Source organism: Mobula birostris, chromosome 27 (assembly GCF_030028105.1).
Source record: "Mobula birostris isolate sMobBir1 chromosome 27, sMobBir1.hap1, whole genome shotgun sequence".
NCBI classification, from domain to species: Eukaryota; Metazoa; Chordata; class Chondrichthyes; order Myliobatiformes; family Myliobatidae; genus Mobula; species Mobula birostris.
In genome coordinates this window covers 1,258,134-1,282,718 of record NC_092396.1, presented here as the reverse complement: position 1 = coordinate 1,282,718, position 24,585 = coordinate 1,258,134, and the positions used below count along the sequence as shown (strand labels likewise).

Below are 24,585 nucleotides of genomic sequence, written 5' to 3'. Positions count from 1 at the left end.
ATTAAGCATCTTTTGGCTGTGTGTCAACCTTTAATGACTACAGCAGAAATATTTAAAATGTCGCTGTCTACAGGTGAAGTGCTGGAGGATTGGAGAGTGGCTCATGTTGTTCCGTTGTTTAAAAAAGGATCGAAAAGTAATCCGGGAAATTATAGGCCGGTGAGTTTAATGTCAGTAGTAGGTAAGTTATTGGAGGGAGTACTAAGAGACAGAATCTACAAGCATTTGGATAGACAGGGGCTTATTAGGGAGAGTCAACATGGTTTTGTGCGTGGTAGGTCATGTTTGACCAATCTGTCAGAGTTTTTCGAGGAGGTTACCAGGAAAGTGGATGAAGGGAAGGCAGTGGATATTGTCTACATGGACTTCGGTAAGGCCTTTGACAAGGTCCCACATGGGAGGCTAGTTAGGAAAATTCAGTCGCTAGGTATACATGGAGAGGTGGTAGATTGGATTAGACATTGGCTCAATGGAAGAAGCCAGAGAGTGGTGGTAGAAAATTGCTTCTCTGAGTGGAGTCCTGTGACTAGTGGTGTGCCACAGGGATCAGTGCTGGGTCCATTGTTATTTGTCATCTATATCAATGACCTGGATGATAATGTGGTAAATTGGATCAGCAAGTTTGCTGATGATACAAAGATTGGAGGTGTAGTAGACAGTGAGGAAGGTTTTCAGAGCCTGCAGAGGGACTTGGACCAGCTGGAAAAATGGGCTGAAAAATGGCAGATGGAGTTTAATACTGACAAGTGTGAGGTATTGCACGTTGGAAGGACAAACCAACGTAGAACATACAGGGTTAATGGTAAGGCACTGAGGAGTGCAGCGGAACAGAGGGATCTGGGAATACAGATACAAAATTCCCTAAAAGTGTTGTCACAGGTAGATAGGGTCGTAAAGAGAGCTTTTGGTACATTGGCCTTTATTAATCGAAGTATTGAGTATAAGAGCTGGAATGTTATGATGAGGTTGTATAAGGCATTGATGAGGCCGAATCTGGAGTATTGTGTTCAGTTTTGGTCACCAAATTACAGGAAGGATATAAATAAGGTTGAAAGAGTGCAGAGAAGGTTTACAAGGATGTTGCCGGGACTTGAGAAACTCAGTTACAGAGAAAGGTTGAATAGGTTAGGACTTTATTCCCTGGAGTGTAGAAGAATGAGGGGAGATTTGATAGAGGTATATAAAATTATGATGGGTATAGATAGAGTGAATGCAAGCAGGTTTTTTCCACTGAGGCAAGGGGAGAAAAAAACCAGAGGACATGGGTTAAGGGTGAGGGGGGAAAAGTTTAAAGGGAACATTAGGGGGGGCTTCTTCACACAGAGAGTGGTGGGAGTATGGAATGAGCTGCCAGACGAGGTGGTAAATGCGGGTTCTTTTTTAACATTTAAGAATAAATTGGACAGATACATGGATGGGAGGTGTATGGAGGGATATGGTCTGTGTGCAGGTCAGTGGGACTAGGCAGAAAATGGTTCGGCACAGCCAAGAAGGGCCAAAAGGCCTGTTTCTGTGCTGTAGTTTCTATGGTTCTATGGTACACAATCGCCCCTGGCACAGATCTGCCTCAAATATTAAAAGTTAGTGAAATCAGCACAAAGACTAGTTAACCACCCTGACTTACTTGTTCATGAGGTCAAAACCTTGGTCAGATAGCAGGGCGCCAAATCGTTTCCGCAGGTTATTGAATGGGTACTCGGTGAAGGTCATTTTCTTGACTGCAGGGAGCTCATTGTAACCTGGCCATATCTTCTCACTCGGGGTTCCCAGCTCCTACGAGAGGAATTTAACCTGGTACAGGGAGACTGCCTTGTAATATTTAACCTTCAATTTCAATAAAACACAGCAGATCCACACAGGCAATGGAAACAAAAACTTAAACTAGTTTGAACATTGTGGGCATGCTACATTGCTGCTGGAATGTGTGGTGACTCTTGTGGGCTCTCCCCAGCACATCCTTTGTTTGTGTTGGTTGTTAATGCAAAGGACACATTTCACTGTATGTTTCAGTCAAGATTCAAGATTGTTTAATGCCATTTCCTGTACACAAGTGTGCAGGGGAAGGAAAGAATTGTTACCCCAGATCTGTTGCAACAAAAAAAGAAACACACTAAGATAAAGAACAGTAATAAGAAGAGACACAATATATATAAATCTTAGCAGAGATATTTAAATCATCCTTAGCGACAGGTGAGGTACCAGACAACTGGAGAATAGATACTGTTTAAGAAAAGCTCTAAAAATAAACCACAAAATTATAGGCCGGTGAGCCTGACATCAGTAGTGGGAAAGTAATTGAAAGGTATTTTAAGGGTCTGGATAAATGAGTATTGGGAAAGATTGAAGGTACTCAGCATAGCTTTGTACATGGTAGGTCAAAAGGATGTTATCAGTAAGGGTGATGAAGACAAGGCAGTGGATGTTGTCTACATGGACTTTAGCAAGACATTTGACAAGATACCACATAGGAGTTTGGTCAAGAAGATTCAGTCACTTGGTGTTCATAATGAGGTAGGAAGCTGGATTAGACATCGGCTTTGTGGGAGAAGCCAGAGAGTGGTAGTAGATAGTCACCTCTCTGGTGGCCTGTCACTGCAGTGCCACAGGGATCGGTGCTGGGTCCGTTGTTGTTGGTTTTCTGTATCAACAATCTGGATGATAATGTGGTTAACTGGATCAGCAAATTTGCGGATGATACCAAGAGTGGGGGTGTAGTGAACAGTGAGGAAGACTACTGTTTCTTGCAGTGATACCCGGACCAGCTGGAAAAAAAAGGGCTGAAAAATAACAGATGGAATTTAATGCAGACAGGTGTGAGATGTTGTACTTCAGTCAGACCAACCAGGGTAGGTGTTGATCAGCCTTACTGCTTGGGGAAAGTAACTGTTTTTGAGTCTGGCATGGATGCTATGTAGACTCTTGCCTGGTGGGAGTGGGACTAACAGTCCATGAGCAGGGTGGAACAGTGGGATCCTTCATGATGTTACTGGCTCTTTTCCAGCATCTTTCTGTATATATGTCTCTCTATTCTGAGGCTATGTGCTCCGGTCTTAGACTCTCCCACCATCCTCTCCACATCACTCTGTCAAGGCCTTTCACTATTCGATAGGTTTCAATGTCGCCCCTCATTTTTCTGAATTCCAGTGAATACAGGCCCAGAGCCATCAAACACTCTGCATATGACAAGCCATTCAGCCCTGGAATCATTTTCGTGAACCTCCTGTGAACCCTCTCCACTTTCAGCATATCTTTTCTAATATAATAGGCCCAAAACTACTCATAATACTCCAAGTAGGCCTCACTAATGTTTTATGAAGTCTCAACATTACATCCTTGCCTTGAAATTCTAGTCCTCTTGAAATGAATGCTAACATTGCATTTGCCTTCCTCACCACAAACTCAATCTGCAAATTATTCATTAGGAATCCTGCAAACGGGCTCTCAAGTCCCTTTGCACCTGAGGTTTTTGTATTTTCTCTCCAATTAGAAAATAGTCAGCTCTTTCATTTCTTCTACTGAAGTGTATGACTATACATTTCCCAACACTGTATTCCATTTGCCATTTCTTTGCCATTCTCCTAAGTCCTTCTGTAGCCTCTCTACTTCCTCAAAACTACCTACCCCTCTATCTTCACATCATCTACAAACTCTGCAACAAAGCCATCTATTGCATCATCTAAATCATTGATATACAGCATAAAAAGAAGCGGTCCCAACACCGACCCCTGCGGAACACCACTAGTCACTGGCAGTCAACCAGAAAAGGATCCTTTTATTCTCACTCGCTGCCTCCTACCAATTAGCCAATGCTCTAACCATGCCAGTAACTTTCCTGTAATACCATGGGCTCTTAACTTGGTAAGCAGCCTCATGTGTGGCATCTTGTCAAAGGCCTTCTGAAAGTCCAAATATACAACCTCCACTGCATCCCTTTTATCTATCCTACTTGTAATCTCCTCAAAGAATTCCAACAGGTTTGTCAGGCAAGATTTTCCCTTACAGAAACCATGCTGACTTTATCCTATCTTGTTCTGTATCACCAAGTACTCCATAACCTCATCCTTAACAATTGACTCAAAGATATTCCCAACCACTGAGGTCAGGCTAACTGACCTATAATTTCCTTTCTGCTGCCTTCCTCCTTTCTTAAAAAGTGGAGTGACATTTGCAATTTTCCAGTTCTCTGGCACCTGCCAGAGTCCAATGATATTTGAAAGATCATTACTAATGCCTCCACAATCTCCAACGCTACCTCTTTCTGAATCCCAGGGTGCAGTTCATCTGAACCGGGTGACTTATGCACCTTTAGATCTTTCAGCTTTTTGCAGACCTTCTCCCTTGTAAGAGTAATTGCACCCACTTCTCTTCCTTCACACACTACAACATCTAGCACATTGCTAGTGTCTTCCACAGTGAAGACTGATGCAAAATACTTTTAGTTCATCTGCCATCTCCTTCTCCCCCATGATTATTTCTCCCTGCCTCATTTTCTAGTGGTCCTATATCCACTCTCATCTCTCTTTTATTTTTACATACTTGAAAAAGCTTATACGATCCACTTCGATATTGCTTGCTTTCATATTTCCTCTTTTCCCTCCTAATGACTCTTTTACCTGCTCTCAGTAGGTTTTTAAAAGCTCCCCAATCCTCTCTCTTCCCATTAGTTTTTGCTTTGTTGGCCTCTCTTTTGCTTTTACATTAGCTTTGCCTTCCCTTGTCAGCCATGGTTGAACTATTTGGCCATTTGGGTATTTCTTCGTTTTTGGAATACATCCATCCTGCACCTTCCTCATTTTTCCCAGAAACTCTCACCATTGCTGCTCTGCTGTCATCCCTGCCAGCATCTCCTTCCAATTTACTTTGGCCAAATCCTCTCTCAAATCACTGTAATTTCCTTTACTCCACTGAAATACTGCTATGTCAGACTTTACTTTCTTCCTGTCAAGTTTCAAGTTGAACTCAAATCATGTTGTGATTACTACTTTCTAGGAGTTCTTTTACCTTAAGCTCCTTGATCACCTCTGGTTTGTTACATAACAAACACCCAGTCCTATAAACCTGACCCCCGAGGAGGCTTAATGACAAACTGCTGTAAAAAGCCATCTCATGGGCATTCAACAAACTCACTCTCTTGAGATCCATTACCAACTGATTTTCCCAATCCACATGCATGTTGAAATCTCTCATGACTATCATAACATTGCCCTTTTGACACACCTTTTTCTATTTCCCTTTGTAACTTGTGGTCTACATCCCAGCTACTGTTGGGAGGTCTGTATATAACTGCCATCAGGTTCTTTTACCCTTGTAGTTTCTTATCTCAACCCACAAGGATTCAACATCTTCTGATCCTATGTCACATCTTTCTACTGATTTGATGCCATTCTTTACCAGAAGAGCCACACCACCCCTCACCTTCTTATCCTTCCAATACAACATTCAGCTCCCAACTACAACAACCCTTCAGCCACGATTCAGTGATGGTCACAACATCATACCTGACAATCTGACAAGATCATTCACCTTATTTCTTATACTTCGAGCATTGAGATATAACACTTTGAATACTGTATTTGCTACCCTTTTTGATTCTGCATGCCTAATGCACTGATACTCACCCTGCTGCCTGCAATTCTGTCCTAGCATTTGCCTGCCCTTCCTGACAGTATGATGGCATGCTGGACTTTCACATGTAACCATAACACTGCCAGCTCCAGGCATTTATTGAAATGCTCTTTTAATTGTCCTCAAAGGATAAGAGATCTCATTTAGTGAATTTCCTTCTCAGCTTGATTTTAAAATCCAACAGGAAGTTTTTGGAACAGCAAGACAATACTCTGGTTAGTTAGAGTAACGTGCTACCTCTCTCTTGGTTCAGGCATCAGGCTCACGTCTGTGTGAGTTTGAGAAGAATACGTTACCTTAAAGATTTTGTTAATCTGGTCAATCTCTGATTTCCCTGGAAAAAGGGGTTTCTGAGTGAGGAACTCAGCAAAGATGCAGCCTACTGACCACAGATCGATGGCTGTCGAGTATTCCTGCACAGGAAGCACAACAAACAATTGTCACCAGCAGACGATGAACAGAAAATATTTCTCAATGTCTTCACACACACTTTCACTGACTCTGTATCCCGAGTAAGTACATTCACAGAACCTAACAGTCTTGACCAAATGAACTGTGAAGAAGCTGCCAGTCAGTCAGTGAAGTGGGCCTGTGGTGGGGCATCAGCTGTCCTTTCCTGCTATGCTTCCCTGGATATGAACACCCAACCTACACACCATAAGCTCCCACAGCATTAGAAATCAGAAATCCAGTCTATGTACAGACAAATATTATGAACAGCACAACTAGTTTCTCCTCCTCCTGCTCACATTGAATAATTGTCCACATTCGGGACAGCGAGACCCTGCCCCACACTCAGGCCACTAACCTTTGCTCCAAGCAGCAGCTCAGGAGTTCGGTACCAGAGGGTTACCACTACAGGTGTGTAGGGCTTCAATGGTGATCCATACTCTCGGGCAAGTCCAAAGTCACCAATCTGCAGAATGTTTAGAACACATTTCAACAGGCTACTAATAGTAGCAACGGTGTGGAGAAATCAGAAAAGCTTTACAAAACACACGTGCAGTAGACAAAGAACGCAACAAACAGAAATATGCAACACATTCGGAAGAAAGAATTGCAATATGGCATCACAGGTAAATAGGTTCGTAAGAAAGCTTTTATCACATCGGCCTTCGTAAATCGAAGTATTGAGTACAGGAGATGGGATGTTCTGTTGTATGAGATGTTGGTGCGACCTAGTTTGGAGTACTGGGTGCAGGTTTGGTCACCTGCCGTCAGGAAAGATGCAATTAAGATTGAAAGAGTGCAGAGAAAATTTACAAGGATATTGTCGGGACTTGAGGACCGGAGTTATGAGGAAAGGTTGAATAGGACTTTATTCCTTAGAACACAGAAGATTGAGGGGAGATTTGTTGGAGGTGTACAAAATGATGAGGAGTATTGATAAGGTAAATGCAAGCAGACTTTGTCCACTGAGGCTGGGTGGGACTACAACTTGAGGTCATGGGTTAAGGGTGAAAGATGAAATATTTAAGTGGAACTGAGGGGAAATTTCTCCACTCAGAGGGTGGTGAGAGTGTGGAATGAACTGCCAGTGCAAGTGGTGGATGCGGGTTTGACTACCACATTTAAGAGAAATTTAGATAGTTACGTGGAAAGGAGGGAAATGGATGTCTTTGGTCTGGGTCCAAGGAGGTAGGAGATAGGTTTGGCACATTCTAGATGGGTTGAACAGCCTGTGTCTGTGCTGTGGTGTTCTTTGTCTCTATTAGATACTTGTGTACAAATTAACATCTACCTCTGTACACACAGATCATAAACCTCTTTGACAACTTCCCCTTACAAAAGACACTGTGTCACCATCTCAGACAGTGGAAATAATGGAAAACCATTTAACAGTAACACTGGACAGGCCACTCGGTCTGTGATTTAACAGTAACACTGGACAGACCACTCAGTCTGTGATGACGTGCTGACAGATTCACTAGTTATATCTATTTCTACATTGCAGCTGGACTGACCTTCAGAATTCCTGAGTGGCTTAGCAGCAGATTAGACGTCTTTAAGTCTCGATGCAAGATCCAGTTATCATGAAGGTGTCGAACACCTTTGAGAAGCTGAATCATGAGCGTTTTGACTTCACCTGAAAATCAAACAACCTATTTTAGACTGTGTTGTGTTCATCTGTGAGGTCTTTCAGCATTACCGTCCCTAGTCCAATGAAGAAGATCGGAGCAGTATACTCCCTCCTTGCTCTCTCTCCGCAGCCATTACAAGAGTGTGGTAGCAAGACAGTGTGTGCAGAACTCACCAGATTGAAGGGTGCTAGTTACAAGCAGATCCTGGACAGATGGAGATTTTCTGAAGTATGCTATGTTGGGAGGTGACATTATAGAGGTGTATTGTATGATAAGGAGCATAAACAGGGTAAAAAGTCATTCTTTCTCTGAGAGAAGGGGAGTCTATGACTACAGGGCACAGGTTTAGGATTAAATAGGTAAAATCAAAGGGAATCTGAAGGGATAGCACACAGAGGGTAGTGGGCAAGTGAAATAAACAGCCAGAGGCAGTGCGAGAGAAGATGCCTAATAGACATCTGATCTTAAGCAGGAAAATAGTGTAGCCACCATGAATGTGATGGGCCAATGGGTCTGCTTCTGTGCTGTACGGATTAATATCTATCCACCTACCCAACCCAACTGGTCTCAGGGCACCACAGCAGAAGGCACAACGCTATTACAGATGGAGGGCATTGGGCGTTTGGGAGTTCAATTTCCATTGCTCTCTGTAAGGAGTTTGTATATTCTCCCTGTGATCATGTGGGTTTTCTCTGGGTGCTCCAGTTTCCTCCCACAATCTAAAGACGTACCAGTTAGTGGGTTAAATGGTCATTCTAAGTTGTCCTGTGATTAGGTTAGGGTTAAATCAGTGGGTTGCTGGGTGGTGTGGCTTGGTGGGCCTGTTCCGAATGGCATTTCTAAATAAATCAACATTATAGAATCTACCACTACTATAATCCACATCAGCCACTCCTCCCCACAGTCCCACAGCACTCTTCACCCCACCCATGCATTAACTAACAGAACCATCCCCTCCCCCACTCACCCTACACCGCCACTACATCGACATCACCTCCCCGCACTGTCACTTTACACTGACATTCCACACCTCATACTGACACTGACACATTCCTCTCCACAGTCCCACACCACCCCCTTCATCCCCCATTCACTGTCACTGTACACTGACACTCCACACGTCATACCCACACTGACACACTCCTCTCCACAGTCCCTCACCACCCCCTTCATCCCCCCATTCACTGTCACTCCACACTGACACTCCACACCTCATACCCACACTGACACACTCCTCTCCACAGTCCCTCACCACCCCCTTCATCCCCCATTCACTGTCACTGTACACTGACACTCCACACCTCATACCCACACTGACACACTCCTCTCCACAGTCCCTCACCACCCCCTTCATCCCCATTCAGTCACTCCACACTGACACTCCACACCTCATACCCACACTGACACACTCCTCTCCACAGTCCCTCACCACCGCCTTCATCCCCCATTCACTGTCACTGTACACTGACACTCCACACCTCATACCCACACTGACACACTCCTCTCCATAGTCCCTCACCACCCCCTTCATCCCCCCATTCACTGTCACTCCACACTAACACTCCACACCTCGTACCCACACTGACACACTCCTCTCCATAGTCCCTCACCACCCCCTTCATCCCCCCATTCACTGTCACTCCACACTAACACTCCACACCTCGTACCCACACTGACACACTCCTCTCCACAGTCCCTCACCACCCCCTTCATCCCCTCATTCACTGTCACTGTACACTGACACTCCACACCTCGTACCCACACTGACACACTCCTCTCCACAGTCCCTCACCACCCCCCTCATCCCCCCATTCACTGTCACTGTACACTGACACTCCACACCTCATACCCACACTGACACACTCCTCTCCACAGTCCCTCACCACCCCCTCCATCCCCCCATTCACTGTCACTTCACACTGACACTCCACACCTCATACCCACACTGACACACTCCTCTCCAGTCCCTCACCACCCCCCTCATCCCCATTCACTGTCACTTTACACTGACACTCCACACCTCATACCCACACTGACACACTCTCCATAGTCCCTCACCACCCCCTTCATCCCCCCATTCACTGTCACTTTACACTGACACTCCACACCTCATACCGACACTGACACACTCCTCTCCATAGTCCATCACCACCCCCTTCATCCCCCATTCACTGTCACTTCACACTGACACTCCATACCTCATACCCACACTGTCCTATTGTGTTTTCAGATGCCCTACTGCTACCTGGAAGAGCTCCTCTTGTCAAGAATCAGTTTGTCACTTTATCATCTCCTATCAGAGTCACCTTAGAACCAGTCTACATAAATGGGATAATCTCACGACCACAGTCAGCAACTTGAACATTGGGTTTTACAGGATTGCTTTTATATTTATTTTCTTGTATTTTTATACTCATTGTTTTGTTTCCTTTACATTCATGTACAAAGAATGACAATAAGCAATCTTGAATCTTGAAAAAATACCTGTTGTCAGAAGTTTGCCATTACAGGACCACAGTCTTTGCAGAACAGATAAATCTGATAAAGGTTTTTACTAATCTGAGAATATGGTGATGTTATAAAAGACAATGAGTCTGTACTCACTGAATTTTTAAAAACTTTCTGATTTTTATTAGTTAAATATGTAACAACTGTACCTGGTAAGAAAGGTTGTTTCATGGTTTCCATTAAACTCTTGAGGTCATGTTCCACATAATTCATAACTATATATATTTTATCCATATTGCTTCCCACAACTATTTCCTGAAGAAACAAGAGGTTTGGGAGTTACTTTCACTTGCAATGTTACTATTTAATGTTACAGCTCATTGAGACTTTTGCTAGGGCAGAGGTACTCAATTCTAATCTATCAAACTTGATAATTTGTTCAACTAACAGTTGTTTCTTCATCCCAAGGTTTCATCAGAACAAGCTTAACAAATCACCAAATACACCACCTCACATTCAGAAGAATTAAATTAAAACAAAGCTAGGTGCAAATTTTTCTCAAACGCCCTCCAGCGAGCAGCGAGTTGAAGGGATAATGTCCGATAGAGAAGTGAACTGTTGCCTACTCACTCTAACTGTGACAATGTTGGGATGCTGTGCTTTGAGAATGGTGTTGATTTCTCGCAGAGACGTGATTGGAAATCCTTCCTTTTCCTTCTCCATTTTTAATCGTTTCAAAGCTACTATTTCATCTGAAAGAAATAAAATTCCCACAAAACAGAATTACTATTGATGACTAAAACTGTCAACATTCCAGTTCATTTAGAGATACAGTGGATTCCAGTTAATTAGGCCATTGGTTAATTGGAGCAGCTGCTTATTTGGGGTAACTCTTAAAGAACGAAAATAAGAGTAAATAGCCAGGATTCCCTTTGTTTCTTTGGGCACCATGCTGCTTAATTGGGACAGGAGACTGCTGCCGAACATCTTCAAGTTGAGTGAAGTGTATTGTCATTTAAATACATACACATATATAATGTATATAGCCATATAATGCATATAGAATCGAGACAGCGTTTCTTCAAAACAGGGTGTAAACCACATAACACACAGTAACTTATGAAGGTAAGGATAAAATCTACAGATGAATCACACATAATTAACAAACTAAAGTGCATTAATATTAACTATTTTAAGATATGGAACAAATTAACCAGTGACACTTTGAATACGATACGGCCGGGAGTTCAGAAGTCTGGCCTGGTGGAAAAAACTGTTTCTCATCTTGACTAGTTCTTGCTTTTATGCATCGGAGTCTCCTATCTGATGGTGGAAAGTCAAAGAGGATGCTGGATGGATGGGTGGGATCCTTAGTAATACCAAGGGTCTTGCATATCAGTGCCAATGATAATTGTCCCCAGTGGATGGTAGGGAGACCCCTATGATCTCTCAGCTGTTCTCACAGTCCTTTAGTAGGGACTTCTGGTCTGATGCTCAACTGCTTCCATACCAGATGGAGATACAACTTGTCAGGTGGTTCTCAATGGTGCCCCTGTAAAACACAATTAAGATGGGGGGTAGAAGCCTTGCGTGCCTCAATCTTCTGAGGAAGTGAAGGTGCTGCTGTGCCTTCTTGCTCAGGGAGGTGTTATTAAGGGACCAGGTGAGATCATCCGTGATGTGGACTCCCAGGACTTTGGTGCACTTAACTCTCTCTATGGAAGAGCCATGTATTCACAGAGGGGGCTGGTTTGCCTGAACGTTCCTGAAGTCCACAATGATTTCCTTTCTCTTCTCCACATTCAAACTTAGGTTGTCTTCTCACAACAGTCCATCAGCCACTCCACTTCCTCTCTAAACTTCGTCTTGTCATCGCGATGCCAACCACTGCTGTGTCAGCTAGAACCCGCGACCCCGGTCATGCGTCAGCAGAGTGAACAGCAGCGGGCTGAGCACACAGCCTTTGGACACGTCAGTGATGTGCACTTGTGTGGCCATTAAAACACCACATCGTGCTTAGAGCAAATAGTTCTTAAATAGCGGCAGTTGCACGAGTTTGTGTTCAGTTGGGCCAACCAACGACGAATTAAAAAGCAGTGATTTTTGACACTACTACATGCAGGAAGGCAATGAAGGCAGACCATTATCTGCACTCATTTTGTTATTTTACAGTCAACTCAAAAGAACACGGCAGTGTACACTGAACGAATTCCATCAATAATTATTGGGAACTAATCCACAGTTTTAGTGCATTGTAGTAGTATTGGTAGTGTTCTAATTTCTTCTGCATTTCATTTAAATAGTTAATTTGTTTCTCAGTTAAACGGTAATTTACCTTTTTTAAAATACCTTTATAACTATTTTTATGAAACTTACGCTAATTGGGGCAGCTGCTTAATTGGGCTAAAATCTACTGGTGCCGATGTGTCTGAATTAACCGGAATTCACTGTTTGAACCACTTATTCAAACAACGGCAAACCTGAGGTCGAACACAAGAGAACATAGGATTGAGAGTGGTAAAGGTTTGAAGGGAACTTGAGGGTGGTGAGATATGGAACGAGCTGCCAGAGGAAGTGAGAAGTTTGAGAGATGTACAGATTGGTTTGAGAGAGGTAAAGATTTGAAGGGAACTTGAGGGTGTCAGATATGGAACAAGCTGCCAGAGGAAGTGGCAGAGGTAGGTACAAATACAACATTTAAGACCATTTGATCAGATGCAAACATTGGAAAGATTTGGTGGCCATGTGCACAATGCTGGCACCTGGGACTAGCTACCGTGCTACTAGCTTAAGAACATAAGACATAGGAGCAGAATGAGGCCACTCGGCCCATCAAGCCTGCACCACCATTCCATATTAGCTGATTCCCCTCAACTCTGTTTTCCTACCTTCTCCCCTTTATTGCCCTAACAACTTAGCAGCTCTACTCTAAACATACTCAATGACCTGACCTCCACAGCCATCTTTAGCAATGAATTCCACAGATTCACCACCTCCGGCTAAAGAAATTCCTCCTCATCTCTTTGTTAAATGGACATCCCTCTGTACCTAGACTCCCCCACTATAGGAAAAATCTTCTCCACGTCCACTCTTTTAAGGCCTTTCAATATTCAATACATTTCAATAAAATCCCCCCCCACTTTCTCCTAAACTCCAATGAGCACAAGCCCATAGCCATCAAACACGCCGCATACATTAACCTTTTATTCCTGGAATCGTTCTTGCAAACCTCCTCTGGACCTTCTCCAATGCCAGCACATCCTTTCTTGGATAAGTGTCCCAAAACTGCTCTCAAATATGGTCTTTCTAATGCCCTACAAAGCCTCAGCATCACACACTTGCTTTTGTACTCTAGTCCTCTTGAAATGAATGCTAACATTGCATTTGCCTTCCTTACTAATGACTCAACCTGCAAGTTAACCTTTAGGGAATCCTGCACGAGGGCTCCCAAATCCCTTTGCATCTCCGAGTTTTGAATTTTCTCCCTGTTTAGAAAATACCAAGGTGCATGACTGTTCACTTCCCTAAACTATGTCCATCTGCCACTTTTTGTCCATTATTCCAATCTATTTAAGTCCATCTAGAGTCTTCCAACTTCCTCAACACTACCTGCCCCTCTATCGATCTTTGTATCATCAAAATTGGCCAAAAGTCATTAATTCTATCTTCTAAATTATTGATATATAAATGAGTATAAGATGATGAGAGGCATTGATCGTGCTGATGGAGGCTTTTCCCCAGGGCTGAAATGGCTAGCACAAGAGGGCACAGCTTTAAGGTGCTTGGAAGTAGGTACAGAGGCGATATCAGGGGTAAGTTTTTTTTTACGCAGAGAGTGGTGAGTACATGGAATGGGCTGCCGGTGACGGTGGTGGAGGTGGATACGATAGGGTCTTTTAAGAGACTCCTGGACAGGTATATGGAGCTCAGAAAAATAAGAGGACTATGGGTAACCCTAGGTAATTTCTCTGGTAAGGCCATGTTCGGCACAGCTTTGTGAGCCGAAGGACCTGTACTGTGCTGCAGGTTTTCTATGTCTCTACGTTTCTAAATGAAAAGAAATAGTCCCAACACCGACCCCTGCGGAACATCACTAGTCACCGGTAACCAAATGGAAGAGGCCTCCTTTATTCCCACTCTGCATTCTGCCAGTCTGCTAATGCTCTATCCATGCTAGTATATTTCCTGTAATACCATGGGTTCTTATCTTGTTAAGCAGCCTCATGTATGGCACTTTGTCAAAGGCTTTCTGAAAGTCCAAGTAATCAACATCCACTGACTCTCCATTGTCTATCCTGCCAGTTACTTCATCAAAGACTTCCAACAGATGTGTCAGGCAAGATTTCCCCTTAAGGAATTCATGCTGACTTGGACCTACTTTATCATGCATCTCCAAATACCCCAAAACCTCATCCTTTATAATGGACTCCAACATCTTTCCAACCACTGAAGTCAGGCTAACTGGTCTATAACTTCCTTTCTTCTGCCTCCCTCCCTTCTTAAATAGTAGTGACATTTGCAATTTCCCAGTTCTCTGGAACCATTTCTGAATCTATTAATTCTTGAAAGATCATTACTAATGCCTCCACAATCTCTGCAGCCACCTCTTTCAGAACCCTGGGGTGTAGAAAATCTTGTCCAGGTGACTTAACTACCTTCAGATTTCTCTGCTTCCCAAGCACTTTCTCCTTAGTAATAGTAACTACACTCACTTCTACCTCCTAACACTCTCCAGTTTCCGGCATGCTGCTAGTGTCTTCCACAGTGAATGTGATGCAAAATCCTTATTAAATTTGTTTGACATTTCTTGTCCCTCATTACTACATCTCCAGCATCATTTGCCAGCATCCAACATCCACTCTCACCTCTCTTTTTACTTTTTACATATACAATAAAACATTTGCTATCCCTTTTTATATTATCAGCATACCTTCACATTTCATCTTTTCTGTTTTTTTTAGTTGCCTTCTGTTGGTTTTTAAAAGCTTCCCAATCCTCTAACTTCCAAATAACTGTTGCTGTATTATGACCTCTCTTTTACTTTTATGCTGTCTTTGACTTCCTTTGTCAGCCATGGTTGCATCACCCTGCTTTTAGAATACTTCTTCATCTTTGGGACGTATGTATCCTGTGCCTTCTAAATTGCTCCCAGAAACTCCAGCCATTACCGTTCTGCTATCATCTCTACTGGTGTCCTCTTCGAATCAATTTTGGCCAACTCCTCACTCATACCTCTGTAATTCCCTTTACTCCACTGTACTGTAACAATGATGTACCTTACTTTATCGTCTCCCATTCAAACTGCAGGATGAATTCTATATTATGATCATTATCTCCCAAGGGTTTCTTTACCTTCAGCTTCCTAATCAATCCAGTTCATTAAACAACACCCGATCCAGAATTGCCTTTGCCCCAGCAGGCTCAACTGCAAGCTGCTCTCAAGAGCCATTTCAAAGGCATTCTACAAATTCTCTCTCTTGTGATCCAGCACCAATTTGATTTTCCCAATCTACAAGCACATTTAAACCCTCCATGATGATCGTAACATTACCCTTATTACACATCTTTTCAATCTCCCATGGTAATTTGCAGCCCACATCCTGACTACTGTTCGGAAGCCTGTATGTAACTCCCATCAGGGTCTTTTTACCCCTGCAGTTTCTTAACTCTACCCACAAAGACTCTACATCTTCTGATCCTGTGTTGCCTCCTTCTGCCTGTCCTTTCGATAGGTTGTATCCTTGGATGTTAAGCTCCAATGATCTTCTTTCAGCCAAGGCTCAGTAATACTCACAAATTCATACCTGCCAATCTCTAACTGCACTACAAGATCATCTACCTTATTTTGTATACTGACTGGATTCAAAATATAACACATTCAGACCTATATTCATCATCATTTTCGATTTTGCCGCCATTTTACACTTCAACTCATTCCACTGACTGCAATTTTGCCCTATCATTTGCCTGTCCTTGCTCACACTCTCACTACACACTGCATCTAGTTATATACCAACTGCCCCATCCTCAGCTCTATCTCTCCGGTTCCCATCCCCCAGCCAACTTAGTTTAAACCCTCCCCAAGAATTCTAGCAAACCTGACTGCAAGGATATAGGCCTCCTTGGGTTCAGATGTAACCCATCCCCTTTGTGTAGGTTGTACCTTCCCAAAAAGAGATCCAAGTGAACCAGAAATCTGAACCCCTGCCCCCTGCATCAGTTCCTCAGGCACTCACATGAAGTAGTAGATTTTAACCTAGAGGATAGAGAGGGTAAATACAGAAATATATGCTGGTATTTATGTACATTTTATTCCATATCCATACTGTAACCTCTAACTTTATTCTTTATATAGTTGTTGAATTTGTTGCATGACCAACACACCACAGCAAATTCTTAATCCATGTAAACGTTTATGGTGAATAAATCCTCGATCCTCTGGAGGACTGTGGGTGGCACAGAGAAGATGGGTTGAATGGCCTGTTTCTATGCTGTGCTCCTCTGTGACTTGAAGTAGTAGCTTTTAATCTTCTTCATAAAAAGAGGATGGAGAGGGGAAAGGTTTTAGAAGCAAATCCCAGAGATTAACTCTGGAGAAACTGTCTATTTTCAGCACATACTTCTGTCAGAGACCTGATTCTAAACACTTCAGGTCACATTTGTGACCAGCACAAAGATTTCAATAACTCAGTTTTATGTTCAACAGGGGTATAGAATAAATGGTGTCAATTTTCTATTCCCAAGATGGATTTTAGTAGTTTCTATAATTATCACAGTGGCCGATTCCCATCTCCAGACTGGACAATGTGATTCACAGAACTATGATGCCTGGACTTCTTCCAGTCATTGTAGTTTCAGCTCATGGAAAGCATCAACTGGACCAGAGCGGTGAACCATGCAGACCGGAGCAGTGAACAGAATGAACACGTGCAGCCATCCTGCTGAAAACAAATTCCATTCTCACCTGTCTTTTTGTCCTTGGCTCGGTAAACCACACCATATGTTCCTTCTTCAATTCTATTAAGACACTGAAATTCCTCTACACTACGGCAACCCTAAAAACAGCAAAGTATAAACAGGCAACGTTTTAGTGGATTTCTGAAATGGGAGGCGGCTTTATAAACATCAGGTGGTAGGTTAAGTACTGACACTCCTTGTCATAAAGAAGTGAAGAACCTCATTACTGGCAGAGACAAGTGATACCTCTGTCCAGATTCAGCTCTCAACCCAGTGATGTGTTAGGTAGATGACACTGCCCAGTACATCACACCCACCAACCCACCCACTCCCATCAAGGAAGAGGCTAGGTAGCGTCCATGGCAGGACCACCAGACTCAAGAGACTGTTATTTTCTCCAAGCAGTGAGGCTGAACAACACCTCCACCCACTAACGCACCTCTCCACACCCCCAACCACCACTACTTTATCATTTCCTGTCAGTCACTTATGTGCCTAGTGTCACTTTATGGATATACAATCAATCTACGTATACAAGCCATCTTATGAATTTATATTTATTATATTCTTATTATCGTGTTATTTATCTTAGTGTTTTTTCCCTGCTGTATCGGATCCAAGTAACAATTATTTTGTTCTCCTTTATACTCGTGTACTGGAAAAGGCACTGAATAATCTTGAATCTTGAAGCACCAACTGACACCTTTTGTCAGCAGACACTACTCGAGTCCATTCTGCTTTTTGTCCCCGATTCCAGCATCTGTAGTATTTTTGTTAACAAAGCTATGGGTGTTGGTGGGAGGGGAAGCTTTGAGAGGGGGTGCTGGGGCCAGATTTGTTTGGGACTGAGAGGCAAGATGTATATGAGCAGAATGGAATTTCTATCTCAAGCATTTAAATGCCTCTGCTGTGACCCTGTGGGTAATCTAAATTGGGAATATGCATCAACATTTGTCATGTAAATCAAATATTTACAAAGCCACAAAGTCGAACAGCTCCCTCACACAGATGCAGTTCCTCCAGCTGATTGTATATTGTTCCAGATTCCCACATCTGCAGTCTCTCCATCTCCAAATATTTAAAAATATTTAGACATGGTGTCAATGTGAAATTCAGATATTTCCACCTTCTAGACTGGGTTACAGCCACATTCACAGTAATGACATTACTCATGTTCCATTGTTTCTGTACAAATGGTATCATCGGCTGTTCTCTGTTCCATATTACAATATAGCTGATGCTGGAAATCTGAAGTCAACATAGAACAAGAGATTCTGCAGAGGCTGGAAATCCAGTGCAACACCCAAAATTCTGGAGGAACTCAGCAGGCCAGGCAGCATCTGTGGAGAGGAATAAATAGTTGATGATCATCAGGATTGGAAAGGAAGGGGGCAGAAGCCAGAATAGGATGGGGAGAGGGGGAGGTCAGTCCTTTCATCAATACTGTTTCAACACAGATACATCCTGACCTCGAGTATTTCCACCACACCTGGTTACAGTTGTTTTTTTACCTGAAGAGCAGGCAAGTACTGCGGCAGCTCTTTCTTCAGTTCCACTGGTGAGGCAGGCGGTGAGTCAGGAACATAATCTCCTTCAGTAGGAGCGTTGGAGATCGGACTCCCCTCCTCCTCCTCCTCCTCATCCTCCTCATCCTCCATCTCCTCCTCTTCCTCCTCCTCCACGCTCTCTTCTGAATCATGGTCAAACTTTGATTCTGTAACTTACAAATTCAGTATCAGAAAAAAACAAATAATCTACCTCAGCACCAGACGCTATATTTTGAACATTGAAAAGAACAGCACAATACAGGTGTCCCCCACTTTTCGAATATTTGCTTTACGAAACCTCACTGTTACAAAAGACCTACATTAGTACCCTGTTTTTGCTTTCAGAAGGTGTTTTCACTGTTACGAAAAAAAAACTTCAGCGTGCAGTAAAAGGCAGAGAGCGCCCCAAGCAGCCGCTCTCCCCCGGATTGGGAACTGCTTTGCTTTAACACGTGCCCGTGAGCAGCCGTTTGCAAGATGAGGTCTATGGTATCGGAAAAGCTTGAAAGAGCTCGTAAGGGTGTTACACTTACGGTAAAACTAGACATAATTAAGCGTTTTGATCATGGTGAACGAAGTAAGGACAACGTGAGTTTGGCTTGTGGAAGCTGACGAACATGATGTTGAAGAGGTTTTGGCATCCCATGACCAAGAACTGACAGATGAAGAGCTGATGCAATTGGAAGAAAAAAAGGATAACAATCGAAACCGAATGAGTAATGATAAAGTACGACTTTAATTTTGAAAGGGTACGTCGGTTTAGGAGATATTTGCAGGATGGTTTGAGTCCTTATTAAAGAACTGTGTGATAGAAAAATGTGCGAGGCTCAGCAGTCAAGCGAGCCTTCCACATCAGCCACAGCAGACGATGAACCTCGACCTTCGACATCGAGGCGGGCAGTCATAGGAGAAGATGAACTGCCTGCCCTAATGGAAACAGGTGACGAGATGACACCCCAGTGTCCCACCACCCCAACACCCAGGCCACGGACAGATACCGATTCGCGGAAAATGCAACGGTAGCTGGGACGCACACAGCATACCTTTAAGAAAAAAGCCGAAATAAACATGCTAATTAATTAGGTGCTGCCGACACGTAATTGTCGGCCCAGATCAGAGACGACACAATCAGAAATCGGCACTGACCTGGGCCGACGATTACGTGTCGGCGGCACCTAATTAATTAGCTTATTTCGGCTTTTTTCTTAAAGATGCGCTGTGTACCTCCCGGCTACCGCTGGACCCCTGCGTGTTTCGCAGCAATGTATCGCTCAGCGGCCTCGAGGGTGGAGGCCACTGCACCACCCAAACTCCGACAGCTCAGTCTAACACACCATCATCCGTGTGCTCGGCAAGCTATCTTCCCGATTCCAGTAAGTGATACTACACTGTACATACATTATTTCTGCTTTATATAGGCTGTGTATTTTTACGTGTTATTTGGTATGATTTGGCAGCTTCATAGCTTAAAGGTTACTGGAGAGAGTGTTCTTGCCAACAGCGCTCGCGTGAGATTTTCGCTACGGAGAACAGTTCAGTAATGATTGTGGAAAAGTATTTCTACTTTATAAAGGCTGTGTATTTATCATATCATTCCTGCTTTTACTATATGTTACTGTTATTTTAGGTTTTGTGTGTTATTTGGCATGATTTGGTAGGTTATTTTTGGGTGTGCGAACGCTCACAAATTTTTCCCGTATAAATAAATGGTAATTGCTTCTTTGCTTTACGACATTTCGGCTTACGGACCGTTTCATAAGAACGCTCTACCTTCGGATGGCGGGGAAAACCTGTACAACTCCTTCAGCCCACAATGTCATGTCATGCTGACCTTTTAACCTACCCTCTGATAAATCTAATCTTCTCTTCCACATAGTGCTCCATTTTTTAAGTCTATCTGCCTATCTAAGAGTCTCTTAAATGTACCTGCCATTACCACCACCGCTAGTAGTGCACTCCAGGCCCTCATCACTCTCTGACATCTCCTCTCTACTTTCTTTCCATTACCTTAAAATGATGTCCCCTTGTATTAGCCATTTCTGCCCTAGAAAAAAGTCTCTGGCTGTCCACTCAGTCCAAGTCCCTCATAATCTTGTACATCTCTATCAAGTCACTTCTCATCCCCCTTTGTTCCAAACAGAAAAGCCCTGGTTTGCTCAACCTATCCTCATAAGGGATGCTCTCCAATTTAAACGACATCCCCTGCACTTTCCACATCCTTCCTATGACCTATGAGGTCTTCATTGTTCATGATTGACCAAGAATGCTGCATCCAAACTGTCAGGGCACTACAATATGGAGAGCAAGCTCCCCCTATCCACACATGAGATGAACCCAAAGGAACAGCAGTGACCCAGACAGATTAGCACCAACAGCATCGCAGGAGCTGCCAGTCTGCATTGATCTCAATGTAGAACTGCCTTAGGGACTCCAGCTCTGGATTTTTTCTCTGGGTTTACTCCTGAAGCCTTTCCCATGAGTGGGTGTAGCCACAAGGCAGCGGAGGTTCCAGATCAGGGTTTTCCTTCTCCTAGATGAGCTGCCAACCACGGCTGACGAGCCCCGTCTGCCTGAAGCGATTGGTTTTAAGGCACCAGCAACCCGCTTTTGCCCCTTCTTCTGTAGTAGAAACGGTTCTGCTGGACTTGGTTGTCAGAGGCTAATTGAGTCATATGCCATTGGGAACACTTAACAGGTAGTGGGAGCTTATCCCTGCTACCTATAATGAGGCAGCCAGAACTGAACACATTACTTCAAGTCTGGTCCAACCAGGGTTTTAATAGAGCTGCAGCATTACCTCACGGCTCTTGAGCTCAACCTCCCTGAGTGTATGCAGGGAGGTTGAGCTCAAGAGCCGTGAGGTAATACTGCAGCTCTATTAAAACCCTTCTTGGCATACACTAACTCCATTTTCCAAAAATCCTTGATCCACTGCAATTCACCTCCCATCCATACAGGTCTATGGCAGATGCCATCTCCCTGGTCCTACACTGATATCTGGAGCATCTGGACAGTAAAGATACCTTCATTAGATGACTGCTTATTGACGGCAGCTCTGCCTTGAATACTACATTTCCAAGCAAACTCATCACTACTTTTCTAGACCTGGGACTCAACATATGCCTCTGCAATTGGATCCTGGACTTCCTGACCAACTTACCGATATCCGTAAGGAGAGGCAGTAACACTTCCGCCACGATTATCCTCAACATTGATGCTTCACAAGGCTGTGTCCTCAGCTCTATATCCTACTCCCTGTACACTCATGAATGTGTGGCCAGATTCTGTTTTAATTCCATCTACAAGTTTATAGATTATACCACTGTAGTGGGCTGTATCTCAAATAACAACAAGTCAAGAGTACAGAAGGAAGAGAGGGTCTAAGAACATTGTGCTGTCATGACAACACAGAATTTCCCGTTGCTGCTGCCCTCCAGTGTTCGCTTGGTCGAAGACAAGTTGAACTGTGTTTGTGTGCAGCTGCATTTACACGGGATGAGGAATTACCGTGGGCTTGTTGTTGCAGAAATGTGGTTCCAGAACAACATCCATGCATCAATCTACAGGTCATGACACTCGGGGATTTCAATTATATATCTATTTTTTTGTCTAGTGACTTTATGTTTTCTACTATGGTAATTATATGTGCTGTGTGTGACTGTTGCTACCGTGTTTTGCACCTTGGCCCCAGAGGAACATGGTCTCGTTTTGCTGTATTCATGATGGTTGAATGACAATTAAATTTGAACTTGAATAACCTCTCTCTCAATGGCAACAAAAGAGCTTTCACGGCTGGTGGAAAGGTACAGATTGGTATTTACCCATTTGGAGGTGGTTTCCATTCTGCCTTTCCTCGTCACTGTGCTCTTCATCTTCACTGATCTCTCCTATGGAAAAGGAATTCAGAGAAAGAAGCTCAGTTCCTAACTCCACCTAATACTTTAAACTAAGTAAAAACAGAAAATGATGGAAGCATGCTGTAACTTCAAGTGGCATCTGCAGAGAGAGAAAGAGCTAACATTTCCAGGGTGATGGCTTTCATCAGAGCTGGGTAAAATCAGAGATAAAATCATTTAAGAATCTAAAGAGGAAAAAACAAAAATGGAAATCTGTAACAAGAGAAGTCGCGAGAGATTAAATGACAAGTGACAGCACAAGGAAAATAGAAACTGATCTGAAATTATCACTGGACACTGGGAATAAAAGTGATTATTATCTGAAATTGTTAAAAATCTACATCCTCACCAGAAAGCTAGGATGCACTGAGTCACAAGATGTGGTTCCCCAAAGTGACAAACAGGTTTGTTGAAATACAGGACAGAGATTGAAGTGAGAACAGAAGAGGGCATTAAAGTGATACGCTGCTGGAATTTTGGAGGTCATATTTGCAGACTGAACAGGAGTCACCCCAATCTGTCCATAATGCCAAGAAGGTCACACCGAGATGAAAGTTGCATTCATAACTGAAAACAAAAGTAAATTGCTGCTTCACATGGACAGTGTACTTAAGTCTCTAGATTTTGGGAAATGCTCTGTAAAGGCTCAGTATCTGAGAATCTTCTCAGAGTTTAAGATTTTTATTCTAATCACATTTCTTGTCACTTTTATTCTGAACCATTAGTGAATCTGTGGAATTCATTGCTACAGATGGCTGTAGAGCAGAGGACGATAGGTTCTCAATTAGTAAGGATGCCAAAGGTCACGGGGAGAAGGCAGGAGAATAGGTTGAGAGGGAAAGTGTATCAGCCAGATTGAACAGCGGTGAAGGCAGGCTCAGCGGTCTGAGTGGCCTATTTTGTTCTCTTGCCTTATGGTGTACGAGGATCATTTACAGCAGAACAATTATAAAGGACAGTTTATTTGGTCCCTACTACACCACGTGAGGATAAATGGGGCATTAATTCATTTCAGGTTCTTTAATCAATTTGATAGAATTGTGCACCCTCCAGATATGTTTAGAACATGCAGTGGAACAGAAACTGGTTCTCACCAGGAGACGGCTCTGACTCCACATCAGACGGACTTGGCGATTCCTCCGAGCCCTCACTGGTGCTCTCGGCCTCTGAGGCTGTTGCAGAACCTGTGCAGTAAAAGTAACAATGAAAAGAAATCCTAGGTCAGTACCACAATAAACATCTTTTAAAAGTAACCAGTTGTGTATAAATACATTTAACATTATTTTAAGAGAACACTCAAAGGCAGCATTCCCGTCTGATACAATTACAGGGAAGTCTGAGGGACGGCACAATAACAAAACAGTTAGCACAAAGCTTTACAGTGCCAGTGTCACAGGTTCAATTCCTGCCACCATCTCTATTTCATATGTTCTCCCCATGACACATGGATTTCCTCCGGGTGCTCCGGTTTCCTCCCGTGTTCCAAAATCATGCCGGTTAACAGGTCAATTGGCCAGTTGGGTGTAATTGGGCAGTGTGGGCTTTTTGGACCAGGAGGGCCTGTTTCCGTGCCTTGTCTCTAAATAAAAAATAAAAGAAGCAACAAAGACAGCTGAATGTGGAACATAATATTCACACATGAAGCTACAACTGCTCAGGGTGAATCTCCTTTGAGGTGCATTGCATGACGATTTGTTTACCTGTTCAGAGCAGTCAGCCCTCCATGCCTATACTGACCAGTGCACACCCACCTGCATCTGTCCCATCCTCCAGCACTTGTCGTGTAGGCTTCTGTACCCACAAGATTCAAAGGCTTCTCCAGACACTGCTCTGCCTCCATGACTATTGCAGGCCGTGCATTACAGATACTGACCACTCTTTGGATGAAAAAGGATGTCCCTCACTTCAATCTAAATCTCTTCCCCTTTACCATAAATCCACGTTGTCCAGCTTTACCTACCTCTGGTAAGAGGAAAAGTTTCCCCAAATTCAGTTATTTATTTAGAGATAGAGCACAGAACACAACGAGCT

General features: G+C 43.4%; 1 protein-coding gene across 12 annotated transcripts in view; it reads right to left on the bottom strand.

Annotated features, from left to right (window-relative positions):
- The window catches only part of cdk11b (cyclin dependent kinase 11B), a 60,232-nt gene that overhangs the window by 3,491 nt on the left and 32,156 nt on the right, over positions 1–24,585 (bottom strand). For 9 of the 12 annotated variants that reach the window (XM_072245181.1, XM_072245183.1, XM_072245180.1 and 6 more), the window contains 10 exons: positions 23,649–23,738; positions 22,480–22,545; positions 18,623–18,831; positions 17,119–17,209; positions 10,785–10,906; positions 10,364–10,469; positions 7,590–7,711; positions 6,434–6,541; positions 5,922–6,038; positions 1,625–1,773 (listed from right to left, as the gene is read on the bottom strand). In XM_072245181.1, the coding sequence (XP_072101282.1) occupies positions 1,625–1,773; positions 5,922–6,038; positions 6,434–6,541; positions 7,590–7,711; positions 10,364–10,469; positions 10,785–10,906; positions 17,119–17,209; positions 18,623–18,831; positions 22,480–22,545; positions 23,649–23,738 (1,180 nt within the window). Of the gene's footprint in view, positions 1–1,624; positions 1,792–5,921; positions 6,039–6,433; positions 6,542–7,589; positions 7,712–10,363; positions 10,470–10,784; positions 10,907–17,118; positions 17,210–18,622; positions 18,832–22,479; positions 22,546–23,648; positions 23,739–24,585 lie in introns of those variants that run through there. The other 3 variants (XM_072245187.1, XM_072245190.1, XM_072245189.1) reach the window with 3 other exon arrangements.